At 46.4% G+C, this 18,847-nt stretch overlaps 1 protein-coding gene across 6 annotated transcripts in view; it reads right to left on the bottom strand.

The window, feature by feature from the left end:
- Positions 1-18,847, bottom strand: part of IL15RA (interleukin 15 receptor subunit alpha) — a 529,028-nt gene that overhangs the window by 253,710 nt on the left and 256,471 nt on the right. Inside the window, exon 1 of one of the 6 annotated variants that reach the window (XM_085653564.1) lies at positions 1,490-1,635. The exons of the other annotated variants lie outside the window; for them this stretch is intronic. Coding sequence (XP_085509690.1) covers positions 1,490-1,499 — 10 coding nt within the window. The 5' untranslated portion in view covers positions 1,500-1,635. Of the gene's footprint in view, positions 1-1,489; positions 1,636-18,847 lie in introns of those variants that run through there. 6 annotated transcript variants of the gene reach the window in all.

Here is an 18,847-nt window from a genome sequence, read left to right as displayed (position 1 = left end):
TGCAGGCTAACTGCCCAAGATAAAATGACCACTAGCAGTAAATATACCGACTACCATCAGCAATAGCCGCAGTACCGACAGTGATCCTGTCTAATAATAAAAAAAAGTATTACCCACAGTTACATCACATCTGATCAGCTATTAGAAAGTGTTGGAACTAGAATTAACTACTAGGTAATACCACATCAGACATGCATACAAGTAAATACAGTGAAGTTGAGATGATGTACTGGTGGAGTGGTGTTCATTGTGAAGGGGTCATTTACAGCCTGAGGTTTTCCTTCTGTACTCAAGACCACAGTCATGCCATCTGTAGTCATTGAAAATGCAGATGCCTTTCTTTTACGTGGTGTTTCCACTGTTCAACAAGAGCCATAACCATGAGTCGAGTATTGTAAAACAGCAATTTATGTATGTTGCCTTGAGAACACATTGTGCACCTGTATAAAGTTCTTTGCACACATTTTTGTTCTGAGTGAAATGGGATTCATCGCTCATCAGAAACAACTTACAAACAATTCACCTCATTCTATGACAGGAACTAAACTTCGACCCAACTGGCTTGGGTTAATGATCACTGAACCCTCTTTCAGCACTAAAACCACTATTGTGGAGTCCCAGTAAAATGTGTGATTTTATTTTCATCATTGTCACTGACAGACCTTTTATCTATATTTTTTAGGTGGATCCCAAGAGAATGACACAATGCACTTAGTGAACAGATGGTGAGACTACAATCCACTTGGAGCCTGGAACATTTGTATTTTTATTTTGCCTGGTTGTGGTGTGCCAGATCAGATATGTGTGGAATACATGGAGCATGCGTGTGGTCCCTCTATATATAATAGCTGATGCCTGGAAGGATAATGTTAATGTACTATACTCCAGTTTTGGGTGAGGCAAAGGAAGCCATATTTATATCACAGAGATGTCATTGTCAGAGTCAATCTCTATTTACAAGTTGCTGGTTTAAGGCAGGTGTGTCCAATAAAGGTCAATGATGACTGAATCCATCCCAGGTTTTCAGGATAGCCACAAAAGAAGTATTTATGCTATGAATTTCATTTTATTAATTTATGTATGTTGTTTTAGATAGTGAGAACCAGACTCACCAGGGTAGCGAAGTGCTTCACATAAGAATAAGAGAAACTCAACAAATAAAGTGTCACAGTAAAAAGGGAACCAGAATATATCATATTAGAATTAAACATAAGGTAAAACATCTGCTCTGTGAGGGAAAGGGCGAATCATAACAAGTGGAGACAAACAACACAAGGGAAGCGGATAGTCTTATAATTATACGAGGAAAGCTAAGCATATTCTAGAGGGTTAACTGATCCCAAAACAAGTCACACAAATAGCAGTGGGCAGAACTGAGGAGCATAGTCATCAGTAAAACATCCAAAGAATGTCATCAGATGGCTTCTAGGAGACAAAGCTCCGAAACACCCAAGTTTAGACACAGTGATAGGATCTAAATGGAACTCACTTAGTTTCATTGATTATTCTGAACAGCAGCAACTCTGGTCCAGATCCCTGATTTGAGCAAAAGCGTCCTCACGCGGCAGATGAGGTAAGTGGTGCCGCCTCTCCCACACCTGATCAACTGACCTGATCCCACCACTGGCCAAGACCTTCAATGCAGTTATTTATTTCAGTTTCTGACTGAGTGAGCAAGACATCTCACAGCCTGGGGCACATACTCTATGAGGTTTCAATTACAAATATTTGCTCCAGTCACTGCCTGCTCTCATTAGCATGTGATCTTAAAGTCCTAATAATACCTCTTGCTAAGGCTGGCACTGGAATTGTAAAGCAGAACTATTTATAACAAGCACCCTGTAAATTACACAGCGAAGGCAGACCTATAAAGTCTGTAGTACTAAGGTGTTTGAGTGTGTGTACACATACCTCTCAGAAGCCACACAATCTGAGCATGTCTATATGCAAAAAACCTAACATCCACGACTCCCCTACATTATAACAATTAAGGACACACAAACATATAACTAGTGCTTTAACAGAGGATCCCAACTTAGGCTGTTAGTTGGAGTAACTAACCTTATTCTTTATAACTTCAGGCAGTAACAGCAGTGCTTCATCCCCTCAGTTTCTGATGTTAATACCCAGAATAACTTTAGGATGCAAGGAGCCATCTTATTGCTTTAACAAATTATTTGTTTCCTCTTAATCACTAAAGACTAGATTGTATTCTTCACTGTATCTCACAGATAGTAAATTAAAGCTTGTCTGATCAATGGCGGGTTGATAGTACATTTCCTAATTCTGGTGGCACTTTCACTTAACATATTCTCTTAATATGTTTCTTCCAAGAATTCACCAAGGTGTTCTATTACAAAATATGAAATTATTCCCTTCTTAAAATCAACAGGAATTCATCCTAATCTTAGGTTATTGTCTCTGTTTCAGACCCATCCACGGAGTTCTGGGTCCAAAGCTTTGAAGTCTCATACTTACATCCTTATATGATTTGTAACTTTCCTACTAACCTATTTCACAAGTTAGTTTCCCCGAATTCGTTTTCCAGGAATTGTACAGAGGCCTATAACTCTGAGATCTCAGACCAGATTTGCTTATTGCTCGTTATCTACATCTTAGCTTCCTCCTTCTTGTTGTTCTTATCAACTGTTCTTTTTAAACTCTTGGTTAATGGCGGTTATGACCCCCTTTATTTGTACTCATAGCATATGAATATTTCCATTTTACGTGATTTGGGGAAAATTCCCAAAAGCATTTAAAAGTCCATAAAGGAGTACTACAGGAGTGCTCTTTTAAGAACTAGAAAAGGCCGCATCCTTTGAAAAGTTACACACTCCCATATTTACGAGGCCCTTGTGCCGCTGTTGAGTCACTTTTTGTGATGCAACGGCGGAGCAAACAGGTGAATCATAATTATGAAGGTCATGCAAAGCCACTTTTCGTGGCTTTGAATAGGCTCAAGAATATGGAGTAAGGCAAGGCAGCGCAAATCGCTGCGTTGCCTTACTCTGCGCTAAGGAGGCGTGTCATGGACATTGCAGTGCGTGTTTTCACGCAACACCCATGGATTTTGATGCATCCCCAGATTTACAACCCCTTGCAGACCTGGGAATGGGCCAAAATCATAAGGCTCCATGGGGGAGGCGCAATGAGGAGAAATATCGCTATTTCCCCTCGTTACTTTATCTTTCTATGTGTGCTGCATTCTGTCACACACATAGAAAGAGGAAAAGGCCTTCCAGGAAGGTGCCCTTGCACAAAAACAGTCCTGCATGCAACACCGGCACCTTTGCTCCATGGTGCAAGGGTGCATGTGTTGGTGCTAGGCTGCAGAAATGGCACCAGAGCAGGGGGAAAGGACAGGAATGCGCCATATGCCATAGATACGCCTTTTCCTTTGACAATGGGCAGTGCAGCAAGGTGACCTGCTGCGCTGCCCTGCGCAAAATTCTCATAAATCTGCCTCTCAATACTTCTAAGAGTTGGGTGTGATGTGATAATAGCAAAATAAGAGCCACTATAATTTCCTTCTATTACCACATAACATTATCACTGCAAGTGCTAAATTAAGACACAGTGGGACCTATTCACAAACTGCCTTTTGTAGTAATTTAGTAGTACTAAAATAGTACTACTAATATATTACAAGATGCCATTCACAAACCTACGTGTGGAGGTCTCTGCCTTTCTTATCGATAACGTGCAGAGATCACTGTCCGGACGTTAGGGCAAGGGAGTGACTGGAAAATGGGAAACACTTACTAGTAAGTGGTAAGGGTTAAGGGAAGAGTATGAAAGTCTTAAGGGAGGGAAACGGATTGGTTTGAGGAGGGCCATGCACCCGCCTTGCTATTCACAAACATCACTTCTGAAATTACTACACCCATAAAAGGACCCGAAAAAGTATGTATTCCAGCTTCGGCTCGAAGTAAGATCAGCACCACGCATGGCCGACAACTGGTACAGCAACACACTCCAATAGAAAATGATGGATCCAACAAATAACTATAGAAATATGTAAAGTAATCTTTTTTATTTTTTTAATTTTTCAAATATCCAACGTAATCAAATGTTTAATGAAAACCAGTGTAAAGTACTGTATATTTTTCACTGTATTATTCAATATGTGCATACGTTTTAAAGAAATTCCGCTATAATTTTTTTAAACATTTTTTCTCAAAAGCACCCCATGCTTAATGTTTGAACAAGAGAAATCCTTTTTTTATTTAATGTTTTTATTATTCTGTTATAAGTTGTTGATTCATATAACAATGGTTATTACACTTGCAATACACCTAGAAATGAAAGGAGTGATTGTTCTCAACTCCACCACCCATCTTCAGCTGAAACACATGCAACACTGACCAACTACAGCCCGTGCTTACTGTAGGAAATCTGCCTTTTCTGTGTGGTCACCCCAGATTTTGTACAATTTGATGGACCCTATGTTTGTGCTGGCTTTGGAACTCTTGGCACTTTACCACTGCTAATCAGTAGTAAAGTGCCTGTGCCCCCTGTCAGAAAGTGCCCTCTTTCTTGCATGGTATGCCCCCACGTTTTGCTGAATTACAGATGTTCTTTGATTGAGTATGCCCTGGGCTCCTGCTAATCAGGTACCCAGGGCCTATGTTCCTTCCCTAAAACTGCATTGAAGCCTAAACCCAATTGGCATCTCTGGCCACCTGTCAGCCCCTGGTAAATGATACCACTGGTACCTAGGGCACTGTGACCAGAGAAGGCCTCTAAGGGCGGCAACACTTATTGTGCCACCCTTAGAGGTCCTGTACCCTGACACTCACACACTGCCTTGCAGGCTGTGTGTCTTGGTGCAGAACAAAGTGAAGAGTCGACATGGCACACATCCCTGTGTGCCATGCCCACAAGCCACTGCCCTGGCATACATCAGTCACCCCTCTAGCTGGGTGCCCTATGCCAGTGGTGAGGGTACAGGTGCATGAGCCCTGTACCCCTACAGTGCCCAAGTCCATTCCTGGGCACTGTAAGTGCAGTGCTGCCATTAAGAGTATATGGTGCTAGGAGGTTGTCATTACGAACTCCACAGCACCATGATGGCTACACTGAAGACTGGGAAGTTTGGTATCAAACTTCTAAGCACATTAAACCCACACTGATGCCAGTGTGGGATTTAATGTAAAATGCACAACAGAGGGCATCTTAGAGATGCCTCCTGAAACTCGATGAACTCCTAGTGACCTGACTGAGTGGCTGCTTAGGCTGCCACCACCTGACATGTTTCTGGACCCCTGGGTTGTGAGTTTGCTGCTCTCGGGGGCCTAAAACAATGCACATCCTGGGATGAGGTGCCAAGACTCCTCCTCCAGGATGGGCAGGGTTCACGAAGGAGAAGCTTTAAAGGCATGCCGCCTTTGTGAGCCTCTCCAGACCATTTGCTGCTTTCAGCAACTGGCCCCCACTGGTTCTACCCCCAACTTTGGGTGGGAGAACCGGCGGGAAAAACAAGTGAAGAAGAGAGGTGTGCCTACCTCTGCCAACTCCACCCCTCAGGTGGGGGAGGTGAGGTGAAGCACAACCTCGAGTCCCCGCCATCTTGAGGATGGGAGGACCCAGCCAACCTGGGACAGGCTCCTGCCCCCCCTCCCACTGGAGAGTGGCAGAATAGGGGGTGTACCCACCCAAGGGAAGGGACCCATTGGTCCCTGTCCTTTACCTACCTGTAACACCCCTAAATTTAGTATTTAGGGGGCTCCCCGAACTTTCCTTCCTCAGATCCAGCCTACCTACAAGAAGAAAAGAAGAAGAAGGACGAAGAGGCGTGCAGAGCTAACAAGACGACGACGCCCACTGACTTGGCCCCAGCCCTATAGGCCTGTCTCCCCTCAAACCTGCTCCTGCGAAATCCCGGCGTGCCCAGCAGCCAGCAACCTCACGAACCCCGGAGGACCATCCCGCCTTCACTTTCCAGACTGTTTCTCCCGTGAACACCGGACGTGTTTAAACTGCAGCTTCTGGTGCCAGCCAGAGACCGCAAATCCAGCCCACTCTGCACCCGCGGAACCCGGCCCGTGCTCGAGTGGAAAAACATCACGAGGTGGTCACCCTGGCGATCCTGACCTGTGATCCGGTGCCCCTGACCTGCCTTAAGCCTCCAGACGACGCCTGCAGCCTCAATCCAGAGGACCCCCCCCTACCGCGACCAGAGCGGGTACGAAAATCTGACGTGCCGAGGCACCCCTGCACCCGACGCCCCAAGGCCTTGTGTGCCCAAACCAACGGTGCCTAACCAACCCTCTACATCCCAACTTACCCCTCGAAGAGGTGGTCGCACCTAGAAGATCCTTATCCCAAGCCTCCAGTGTTTCTTTATCCCGGAGGTTCTCCATTGAAAACAACAGGGCACCCGACCTCAAAACAGCACCCTGCACCCGGCGGCCCTAGTGCCGCTGAGGGTGCACTTTTGGGGCTACTTTGGTCCCAACTTGCCCTGAGCTAAACCCTAGGAGCTTTGCTCCCACAACCTTGTGGCCTGCTTGCCAGCAGCCACCAACCGGAGGCCCCCTATCCCCCATTGGATAACAGTGGGCCTCAACACTCTGCACCCGGCCGCAATGCCGCTGAGGGTGCAACAACAGTGCATCACTGACCCCTGAGTCTAACCCAAGGACCTTAACTTCCACAGCTGTTTACTTACCTGTGAACCGTTAACCTGTTTTCCTTCCATAGGATAACATTGACACTTTTTTTCTCCAAAAAGTTTTTAAGTGTGGAGTTTTGAAATCTGAAAATATTCTTTGAAAATTGCACGAATAACCAAGACGTAATTTCCTACCTGTTCCCAGGAAATGTCCCAGTGCAGAATCTAAGTATCCAGCACTGAGTTAGAAAAGTTACGTAAAAAGTAACTTACCTGTAATTTAGTGAAAAAGCCTTTTCATTACAATGTACTGTATTTGCTAAGTGTAGCATACTACTGCTCCCCTGTAAATCAAACAAAGTACAAATCCTATTGCATTTTCAAACTGTTCTATATCCAGTAACATTACTGAAAAGTATTTAATGCTTACCTGTACCAGACTTGCTTGGTTCTAAAAAAAAAAAAAAAAAACAGTATATTTTTATACAAACACAATTGGTCTTGAGTTCAGTTCTTGAATGTGTGAATTAATTTGCTGAGTGTGTACATCAAATGCGTAACACTGTCCTCCGATACTGCCTTACTGCATGACCAAGTTACCACTATTAGAGAGTAAGGTTCTATCTAACTTTAACCTCTGCCTACCTCTGGGGACACTTGGACTCTATACACACTATACCTCATTTTGGTGTAGTATATATAGAGCCAGCTTCTTACACCCCCCCCCCTCTTTAAACAGGGCAGAACTGTCATACTCCTAATTGGCATACATAATTTGCCTAAAGGTCCCTATTATATGGTACATAATGTGCCTAGACATTGAATGCCACTAGTGGATTGCAACACCTATTGTCATCCACTATCGTGGAAGTGCAAACAATGGTTCAGGCCTACCATTGTAGTTCTGACTGTAACAGTGCTAAACATGCACTGCAACCTGTCATAATAAACCATTTTGACAGACTTCTGTCTCTTGGTTTGATGTGAGTACAGTGCCTGCCTCAAACTGGTTTTAGTGTTAGATGTGGGAGGACACTTGGATTACCATAGTAAATGACCAGCCCCCAGAACCCAAGTTTAATGTGGCTAAAGATTTTTGCTATCTTGAAAATGCCCTGAAACATGGAATTTGGGGACGGTTTTCAGTAAGGCAAACAGACCCTGCAGTAAAAGTGGGCAGGTCTGGGAACTTTTATCTAATTTGTTTGGGAGTGGCTAGGAGTCACCCCCACCCAGTAGGTTTTTGGAGTTCTTTCTTCTTAAAACTTTACAAAATCATATCTCTGGTTCTTCTTATTGGATTTATGTCTTTTTGTTTATTAAATTGTATTCTTCTTTTGTAAATCGGTGTGGAATTTGTATTGCTTTGCAATTTTACTTTATTACTGTTTTGGTACTGCAGAAACACTTTACACATTGCCCTAACTTAAGACTGTCTGCTCTGTGCCATAGCAACCATGGGATTGAGCAAGTTTGAGGGTTCACCCAGACAAGAGTAGTGATTATTCTGAGAGGTGGGGACTCACCCACCCCAAACAATAATCCAATTTCTTATACTAACCACGTAATTGATCTTGCACGCCAAACAACTTTTGCTCCCTTCACTATGTAAATGAACATGTTGTTGGTTTGCCCCTCCTTTGGAGGAATACATAGTGTCTGGATGGTTAGTGGAAAGAGATGTGACTGGTCGGGTAGGTAGGGCCCGAGTTTTGTAGTGCCTTGAATTTGTGTGTGAGGAGTTTGAATTGAGCATGTTTGTGTATGGGTAGCCAATGGAGTTCTTTAAGATGTGGTGTGATGCTAGTTCTGTATGGGAGGTTGATGATGAGTCTGGCTGCCGAGTTCTGGATGGTATGTAGTCTGCTAGTGAGTTGCTTGGTGATACCGGCCTAGAGGGTGTTCCCATAGTTCAACTTGCTGGGTGACTAGGGAGTCAGTGACGGTTTTTCCAGTGTTGCTTGGGAGCCATTCCAAGATCTTACTCAGCATCTTCAGTCCGTGAAAGCAGGGTGCAGTAACCACATTGACTTGTGAGGTCATGCCCAGTGTGCTGTCGATGATTATTCCGAGGTTCATCATGTGGGTTCTAGCTGTGGGTCCGAATTTGGCTGGGCACCAGCTGGAGTCCTAAGGTGAGGTGTTCTTGCCAAAGATCAATAATTCTGACTTTTTGGTGTTGAGCTTGAGACATTTGTCTTTCATCAAGTTAACGACTTTGGTCATGCAGACGGTGAACTTGTTTCTTGTGTTGAGGGTCCTGTCAGAGAGGGAGAGTATGAGTAGCATATCGTCGCATAGGAGAGGATGTTATTGTGCACAAATGACTTTGGCCAGAGGGATCATGCATGTGTTAAAGTGGGTGGGGCTTAGCGATGACCCTTGAGGCACTTTGAAAAAGGAATTTGCAGACTTCCAAGGAGTAAGGTGCCAGGCTGTAAGCTTGTGCTCTATCCATCAAGAAGGAGCAGAATGGGTCCTTGGAAGCCAGTCTCGTGCAGGTACCTGATGAAGATGGGGTGTGAGATCATGTCAAATGCAGCAGCGAGGTCCATGAGAATGAGGGCTGCCGTGTCACCTATGTCAAGTATCATGCGGATGTCGTCTGTGGCAGCGATGAGTGCTGTTTGTTTGCTGTGGTTAGGCCTAAGTCGAGGAGCTGGTGGTTGCTGAGTTGATCGATGAGACATCGGTATCGTAGGAGGAAGATGGGTCTGTAGATGGAAAGCATGACTAGGCCAGTATTTGATTTCTTGAGCACGGTCATGACATAGGCATGTTTCCAGTTGTCGGTAAAAGTGGTTGAATCAATGGAGGTGTTGATGATCAGTGTTAGTGCCTTGCTGATGGCTATGAGTCCTTTGGCGAGGGCATGGTGGGGGCAAGGAGGGTCTGATGGACCCCATAGTGGATGATCTTCATAGTAGCAGCAATTTCAACAGTGGTGACGGCATACCACTGGGTCAGGGTTTGTTCATTGGTTGTGATGGGAAGTTGAATGGCGATAGTGAGGGGGTCCTGTTGAGGGTCAAAGTTGCTGTATATGGAGGTGATTTTGTTGCAGAAGAATTCTGAGAGCTTGTTGTAAAGGTCTGGTGAGGGGTTGATGTTGTTGGAGGTGGAGTGAAATCTTTGATGATCGCAAAGATTTAGTTACAGCTGTTAGTGCTGGTGTCAATGCAATCTGAAATTGTAGTTAGGTGGTTTTAGGTGCGTTGAGGGTTTTTTAGGTTGTCAGGGTTTATGGCTGGTGGTTCAGTGATGGGTAGAATTTTTTGGGTGTTGAAGGGGTTTTAAGGTTCCGGAATTCATGGAATTTAGGAGTGCTGAGATGTTTTATGGGTAAGGGATAGATGGAGTTTAGGGTGGATAGGGGTTTTACAGTTTTAAGGATAGGTAGAGTTACATATAGAAAGGGTTTTTAGGATTCAGGAATGAATAGAATTTAGGTGTGGTGACTGTTTTTTACTGTTCAGGGAAGGGTGGAATTTTTGGCTGTTGAGGGTTTTGTTTAAGGCTCTGGGAAGGGTGGAGTTTAGGGGTCATGAGGAATTTTACAGGGTTAAGGAATGAGTGGGGTTTAGCCGTAGAACTGTTTTTTTATGAGTCATAAATGGGTGGAGTTTGATGTAGTGAGGGGTTTTAGGGTTCAGAGATAGGTGAATTTAAGGGTTATAAAGGTCTTTTAGGGTTCAGGGATTCATGGAGTTTAGGGGTCGGATGCATATAGTTTAGGTGTAACGAGGGGGCTTTAGGGTTCAGAGGTTAGTGGAGTTTGGGAGTAGAAAAGGCTTTTTGGGTTCAGGGGTGGTTGAAGTTTAGAGATCAGTGATGGGTTAGTTTAGGCGCAGGGAGGATTTTATTAGGTGAGAGGGATGGCTAGATGGTGTACAGGGGCTGTGGGGGGGTCAGGAATGGATGGTATTTAGGGGCTCTGAGAGGTCAGGAAATTAAAAAGCATATGAAGTAATTGTCTGACAATGTACACAATTTAAGCACTGAAATAAATACCTCAGACAAAAATGTTTCTGAAAATTAGACCATTGCATTTACACCCTAAAAAACAAGAATGAGGAAGCCGGTATTGAAAGAAAGACATTCTAGGAATTGGCTTCTATGAAATGGTAAATGCTATTCATCCTGCAAATTTCCATTAAACAGTTTAGGTAAAATGGAAGGACAACACCATTCTTCCCCACCCTGCTGCTCCTTGCTACAACCATATCCGCAACATGGCTGAGGGACTTGATGAGAATTACTTTAACCGCACATGTGTTACGATTGGTGTTTTGTCATGTGTACACCTTGACTTTGTTCTAACCTTCCATGTGTTATGAAAGGTTTGCATGTTTCACACTGCTAACATGCATGCATAGAAGTCGTTTTGTTTGGATTGACTAATCCTCTTATCTTGGCATGCTTTTAAAATACTGTATTTTGTGACAAAAGAACTCTTAGAATTCAGCTTGCACATTAGTGATCAGTTTAAGTGATGCAGACATTGTGTGCCTTTACCTTACTTTCCTAACCATTCTAGGTTTTTTGCCACTCCATAATTAATTCCCATACATCATTATTTGGTGGTGTTTTTATAAATATTCAATAAGACATAATCTTTTACAAGGCTTTATTGCCTTGCAAATATGCACTCTCATCTCAGATCAACAATGTTGTGGAAAATGCTGGAAAGCATCTTTTTTACTTTTAGCACAGGATTAGTCAACAAAATAAGCTCTTATGTTATGTTATGTTAATAAAATTTGTAGAGCGCAGTGGTTACCCTTGGGTGTCCTGGCGCTATGTACTGCCTAGCCGGAAGAGGGAGGAGGTCATTGGGTAAACAGCCAGGTCTTCAAACCCTTCCTAAAAAGAAGACTAGAGGCATTTCTCAGGTGGAAAGGCAGATCATTCCAGGCCTTCGAAGCACATGCAATAAAGCTCCTGCCACCCCAGCTGGCCTTTTTAACAGAGGGGGTCAGGACCTTTTTCGCTCCAGAGGACTGAGAGGTCTTGCTGGGAACGTACCACTTGAGCTTGTCCTTCAAGTGTTGTGGACCTATCCCATTGAGGGCCTTAAAAACTGTACATAGGGCCTTAAAGCATACTCTATGCTTCACACGAAGCCAATGTAACCTGGTTAATTCTTTTTCACCGAGACAAATTTAGGAATACCTGAGAGCAGCCTAGCATTTTGAGCACTCTGTAACCTGTTGATAAGATGTTTTTGGGCATTCAAAAGTATGCCATTACAGTAATCCAATCTTGACATAACAAGTACCGTGACCACTGTCCTGAAATTTCCTTCTGAAAGGTAAGGTTTAATTTTCCTTAAAATTCGTAACAGGAAACAGGCGGATACCACGGTGCTTATATGATCACCAAATGTCAATCTACTGTCAACAGTTACTCCCAGGTTCTTAGCTTTCAGCGAAGGGGAGGGGCAGTTGCCCAGATCTACTGGCCAACAGTCAGGTGTCCAGACATGGGGATTATTCCCAAAAACAATAATCTCGGTTTTAGAGGAATTTAATATTAAGCAGTTTGAAGCCATCCATCCAGCTATCTCTTTCATACAGTCATGAAAGCGCACTTCCGTTTCTTTTTCCTCACCGTCCTTAAATGATAACACTATTTGAGTGTCCTCCGCATATGAGGTTAGCTGAAAACCATAGGATTTTATAAGGCCCGCCAGCGATATCATATAAATATTGAAAAGCGTGGGGCTCAGTGAGGACCCCTGTGGGACCCCACAAGGAAGGCAGAAGGGGTTGGATTTATAGCTGTCCAAATCGACGGTCTGAGATCTATCGGAGAGAAAGGAATGTAGCAATTTCCAAGCCACACCTTGTACTCCCACCTCCAACAAACGGTCCATCAAAACCATGTGGTGGACCGTGTCGAAGGCCGCCGACAGAACTAACAGGATCAATACAGCCTTCCCACCACCATCCAATGCCTCCCTAACATAGATCTATGGACTTAATTAGAGCCAATTCTGTATTATGTTCTGCTCTAAAACCACATTGTGTTGGATCAAGTATTTGATTAGTTCGAAGATAAGAGCTAAACTGGATGTTCATAGCCTTCTCAATGATTTTTGCTGGCATTGGTAGCCGTGAGATAGGCCTATAACTACTAGGGTCTGTAGGGTCTATTGTGGGCTCTTTCAATAAGGGGTGAATAGAAGCTCTTTTCCACTCCTTAGGAAAACACCCAGAGACCAAGATGTTATTGATCAAACAGATACTATAACCTCCGGAATGGTTTTCAAAATCGAGACCGGGCAAGGGTCTATAGGAGAACCTGAGCGAATGGAGTTCAAGAGCTTAAGAATTTCTGAACTTTCTAAAGGGAGAAACTGATTGAATACAGGCACAGTATTGGGTTCTGACTGACTCTTACTTTGAGAAAGGGTCCCAATTCCCTTCTGACCAGGGTAAAAAGTGAAATAAATACCCTCCACCTTATGTTGGAAACAAGTAGCCAGTTTATTGCACAATTCTGGGCTACTTGTAATCTTGGGAGTGTTTGGTACAGCGAGTTTTTTGACCGTTTTAAATAATTCTTTAGCATTGGACTTTGCTTGAAGGATTTCACGAGAATAGAAATTCTTTTTCGATTCCTGCACCAATTCTTTATAACATTTAAGACTATGTTTATAAATTTCTTTATCCGAGTTTTTATATTCCTTCCTCCAGGCCCGTTCAAATGTTTTACAGACCAGCTTCTGGGTTTTAAGTTTATCGGGATACCAAGGAGCTGAGGGTTTAGCCCGCTTGGGAGTCCACCTTTTTACAGGGACTAGTTTTTTGCAGGCTTTATCTATCCAGTCTGAATACCCCAACACGGCTTTATCTATATCCGATGGGAGTGGAAGGATAGATTTCTTTAGGTCCTCTTCAAGCAGGGCCTCATCTAAGTCCTTCCATAATCTTTTTTTCAATATCTTTGTGGGCATAGAAATGGATTTAAGGGCTTTTGAGTCCTGCAACTAAAAAATAACAGCCATGTGGTCCGACTAAGTCAAAGGTAGAACCTCGTGTCTAAACAAATCGGGGTTGTTAGAAAATATCCCATCCAGGGTATGCCCCTTATGATGCGTAGGACCTTCCACCAGTTGTTTCAATTCCCCAGTCTCCATTATTTTATCAAGGTTGAACGTGTCCGGGTCCCTAGATTCCTCAAGGAAGAAATTTAAATCCCCTAATACCACAAATGTTTCTGAACACATACCTTCTTCAAGTAGGGTGCCAATTGTTTCCAGAAACCCAGCTCTGGGACTCAGAGGACGATAGAGAAGTAGCCCATTAACATTTTTAAAATGTTTCATATTTAAATTAAAAGAAAGCGCCTCACAAGAAGTATTAGACGCTGGATAAAAAGTGGGGTTCATAGAGTCCAGATAGATGACTGCTAGGCCCCCAACCCTCCTCATGGGTCTATTCAATGTTTAACAAAGAAATCCTGGGGGAGTAGCTTTTGCCAGATAAGGACCGGAGGTTGAATCAGCCCATGATTCTGTAATAAATTGCAATCTTGATGTTGTGCTCTTCCAAAAATAACACACATTCTATGGCGTGTTTAATCAGAGACCTGGAGTTTGTAAGTACACACTTAATTGTGGTTTGCTTAACTTTAGAAGTTACTTCAAACTTGTTATGATGCCCACTAACCAACTGCTCTCGAATATTAGGCATCTGCAAGCCACAATGCAAACATACCCCAACAGGGAGTCTACCACCTGACTCACAGACATACCTTGGGCATCTTGAAGGACCTCCTCCAGGTCTAAGCTTCAAAAGTTAATTTTTTGTATAACTCAGGTAAGCTGTAATCTGACAACCAGGGGTTCCGGCCCCGGGCCTGGACCGAGCGCGGACGGGCGCAGGCGGGCTTGCCTTAGGCGCGCCCGCACCAGCGTGCCTCCAAAATAGGCCCCGTAGGACAACTAGTCTGCTAACCAAATGACCCCCAAGATGGCCGCCCGCATCCCAAAGAATGTGCAAATCCCGCAAATATCCTAAAACAAAGTTGGCAGCAATGTGGTTTGTACCAACCACGGTGACAAGCACCTCAGCAGCAATGTGAATTTAAAATATCTTAAAACAGAAGTATCGAATCCAACATTAAAAATTACGGTAAGAGTTCTCACTCGGCAATGACCGGTCGGGCTTTAAACACAGCTCCGACTCCAGACAGGCAATGCCAATGACAATCCCTTCTCCTCCTTTGACTGCCTCATTCAAAAAGAGTTTAGCAACTATAGTTTCTAACTAATTGGAAGGGCGCAAATATTAATATCAAAGCTTAAGATAGTGACACAATTCACAATGTCAGCTCTTGTATTAGGGATAGACTAGCCTTTTTATCTAAAGTTATGTTGATATGCTTTACCCAGCTCCCTATTTCCCGCCGCTGCTGACCCGCGGCCCCTCAACCCTCCCCCTCCCGTTTCCCAGCCTCCCAGCTGAGCGTCCCTCCCCTCCCCTATACAATGACGACCGCTGAGGGGGAGCACTCGTAAGACCTTGACTTCGGTCACAGGCCTGCACTCTCCCCGGCAGCTCCTTCGCTCCGTCACCGCCGATGAGCCCCCAGCCTAGGTGTTCTAGGCTGCTGCCTGCCACTAAGCGGTAACTGCTGACTGCCTAGTATTGCTTATTGTCATCTTTGCGTTTTGTAATTCCTCTGCTCCTCTGTTATTCACTGTGTTTTCATTATTTCTCTTTTTGCTGTAACTGTTATTGCTTTTGTTCATTTTTCCACTGTATTTGCTGTAACTATTCATTGCCCCCTTGCCGTTCCCAGCTCCCGATTTCCCCACGATGCTGACCCGTGGCCTCTCCCCCATGCCCGCGCCCATTTTCCGCCTCCCAGCTGAGCGTCCCTCCCCTATATAATGACGACCGCTGCGGGGTCGCGGTGCAGGGTTGCGAAGCGGGCGCGCAGCATGCGCACCGCCGGCGCGCCAAAGGCAAGCCCGTCTGCGCCTGTCCGCGAACCGTCCGCGACCTGCCTGCGACCAGCGCCAGGAACCCTGGATCCCCAGGGCCCTGCCGATACGACACCACCACCCTCCACGCTCTCAACACCGGAAGACACCCGGACTGCCAGTGCTCCACACCGAACACCACCCACGGACCTTTCTCCTGCAGACTCTGCCATCGTTACTTCACCATCTGCACCGCCCCCACTGCAGGCTCACAGGACGCCCAGCACACCAAAGGCCTGACGTTCATCCTCCTCAACGTGCACTCCCTCCATAAAGATCTGGGCCCTGATCGACACCCTCGTGCCCGATGTCGCCTTCTTCACGGGAACCTAGACTAATACCAGCTGCGGTCCTGACATCGCCACCGCCATCCCCGACGGCTACAAGATCCAGAGGAAAGACCGCCGATACCGCCCAGGAGGAGGACTCGCCATCGCACACAAGACCTCCCTCCGACTCTCCACCTCCAGCAGGAGTGACCCCCACTCCAACACAGAACACCTCCACTTCCAGATCCAGACCTCCCCCAGGAACACGCTCCACGGCACCCTTGCCTACAGACCCTTGGGACCCCGCTCCCTGGCCACAACAGCAATCACCGGCCTCGTCAAACTCCATGCCATCACCTCCACGGACTACATCCTACTTGGAGACCTGAATTTCCACCTCGACAACCACAGCGACCCCGACTCCACCGCCCTCCTCGACAAACTTCTTTAACCTTGGACTGAAGCAGTTCGTCAACACCACCACGCACAGAGCAGGACACACCCTCGACCCCATCTTTGCAGGAGGGTCAAACGTCCACTTCAGCCACACCACACAGCCCCCCTAGACTGACCACCACTGCGTACATTTCACCTTCAACACCACCACCGCACCCAAACCGGCTCCACGCCCGCCCCGAAGGAACTGGAGCAAAATAACAGAGGAGCACCTCAACTCCACCCTCCTCCTTGACCTCCCCCACCACAACGGATGCCAACTCCGCAGCCAAAATACTTCATCGATGGATCTCCAGATGCGCCGACAAGATCGCCCCCCTCCGTGACCCTGCCAAACAACGCCTCCTCAAGGCTGCCTGGTCCACCACCGAACTCCAAATCGGCAGGCACACCCACCGACGCCTCGAGAAAATATGGCGTAGCCGGAAAACCACAGAAGACCTAAATGACCATAGGAGCGCCCCGAAGGAATACCACCAGCTCATAAGGGACACCAAACGGACCTTCATCAAGAACAAACTCGACACCAACGCAACAAATGCCAGAGAACTCTTCAACGTCATACAGCAATTTACCAAACCCACCAGGGAGGCCACGGACGTCACACCATCCCAGGAACTCTGCAACAAGCTCAGCACCTACTTCCATCATAAGATCAAGACCCTCTAGGACCACTTCAGCAACCAGACGCCGTTCATCACCCCTTTCCCCGCCGCTGACCACCAGCCGACCATCACCACCTGGACCCCCGCCACGGTAGAACTCATCACCTCGACCTCGTCTGGAGCCCCCACGGACCCCTGCCCACCTCCCATCTACCAGAATGCTGCCACCACCATCGCCCCCGAACTAGGACAGACCATCAACGCCTCTCTCCAATACGGCACCTTCCCGAATGACTGGAAGCAGGCAGAAGTCAAGCCCCTTCTCAAGAAGCCAACGGCCGACCCTACGGACCTGAAGAACTACCGGCCCATCTCTTTGCTCCTGTTCGCCGCCAAAATAGCCAAAAGAATCGTAAACACCCAACTGACCGCCTTTAACGAAGAGCACTCCCTCCTAGATGCCTCCCAGTCCAGATTTCACAGCAACCACAGCACAGAGACTGCCCTCCTTGCCACCACGGACAACATCCGCATGCTACTTGACCAGGGACACACCGCAGCCCTCATCCTACTAGACCTCTCCGCAGCCTTTGACACCCTCTCACACCACACCCTCGCAGCCAGACTGCGGGACGCCGGGATACAAGGAACCACACTCAACTGCATCCGATCCTTACTCTCCGGCAGAACCCAGAGAATCAGACGTCCCCTTTTCATCTCCGAACCTACAGAGATCAATTGCGGAGTACCACAGGGATCATCGCTCAGCCCCACGCTCTTCAACATCTACATGGTCCCCTCGCCACCATCGTCAGACAGCATGGGCTCAACATAGTGTCCTACGCCGACGACACCCAACTCATCCTCTCCCTCACAAAGGATCCAGAGGACACCAGGCTCAGCTTTCAGGAAGGAATGAGAGACGTCGCAGTCTGGATGAAGGACAGCTGCCTGAAGCTCAATACTAAGAAAATGAAGGTCCTCATCCTGGGACACGCAACCTCCACCTGGGACGACACATGGTGGCTCTCCGCCCTCGGAAAACCACCCACCCCGACAGACTATGCATGCTCGGAACCTCGGCATCATCCTTGACTCCTCTCTCACCATGACATGCCAGATCAACTCCGTTGCCTCCACCAGCTTCAACTGCCTCTGCATCCTCCGAAAGACCTTCAAATGGATCCCCCGAACACAGAAAAACTGTCACCCACACACTCATAACCAGCAGACTGGACTACGGAAACGCCCTCTACGCCGGCAACAACAGGACCCTTCCGCACAAGCTCCAAACCATCCAGAATCCCGCAGCCAGACCCGTCCTCGGGACCCCGTGGCACGAACGCATGACGCAACATCTTTGAGACCTACACTGGCTCCCGGTCGAGAAGAGAATAACCTACAAGCTTCTCATCCACACCTACAAATCCCTCCACAACATTAGACCCAATGATCTCAACGATAGAGTCTGTTTCCACGCACCCAAAATAACTCTTCGATCTTCCGACCTCGCCCTAGCACAGATTCCCCGCATCCGCAGAAGCAGAGCAGGATGAAGGTCCTTCTTCTACATAGCAGCCAAAACATGGAACGAACTCCCGGTCAGCATCAGACGGTCCCCTAACCTGCACATCTTCAGGAAGGACATCAAGACCGTGCTCTTCGACTGAGCCGGAGCTGCCTACCCCCCCCCCCCCCTCCTTGAGCGCCTTGAAATCCTCATGTGTGAGTAGCGCACTTTATACACCCCCTGATTGATTGATTGGTTGATTATTGAACATTAGAATCCAAAATGGCTCTTTTTTCTCACATTCCTTTTCAGTGGACCAGGTAAGCCAAGGTTTATCCCAGCAGGACCTGGGGCAAGCAAGAACATTCTCAACTGGGAGCCAGGCAAGACCTTTTAACCACC

This window comes from Triturus cristatus, chromosome 4_1, assembly GCF_964204655.1.
Source record: "Triturus cristatus chromosome 4_1, aTriCri1.1, whole genome shotgun sequence".
Classification (NCBI taxonomy): domain Eukaryota; kingdom Metazoa; phylum Chordata; class Amphibia; order Caudata; family Salamandridae; genus Triturus; species Triturus cristatus.
Note: the sequence above shows the minus strand (reverse complement) of the source record. Positions and strands in the feature narration are given on the sequence as shown.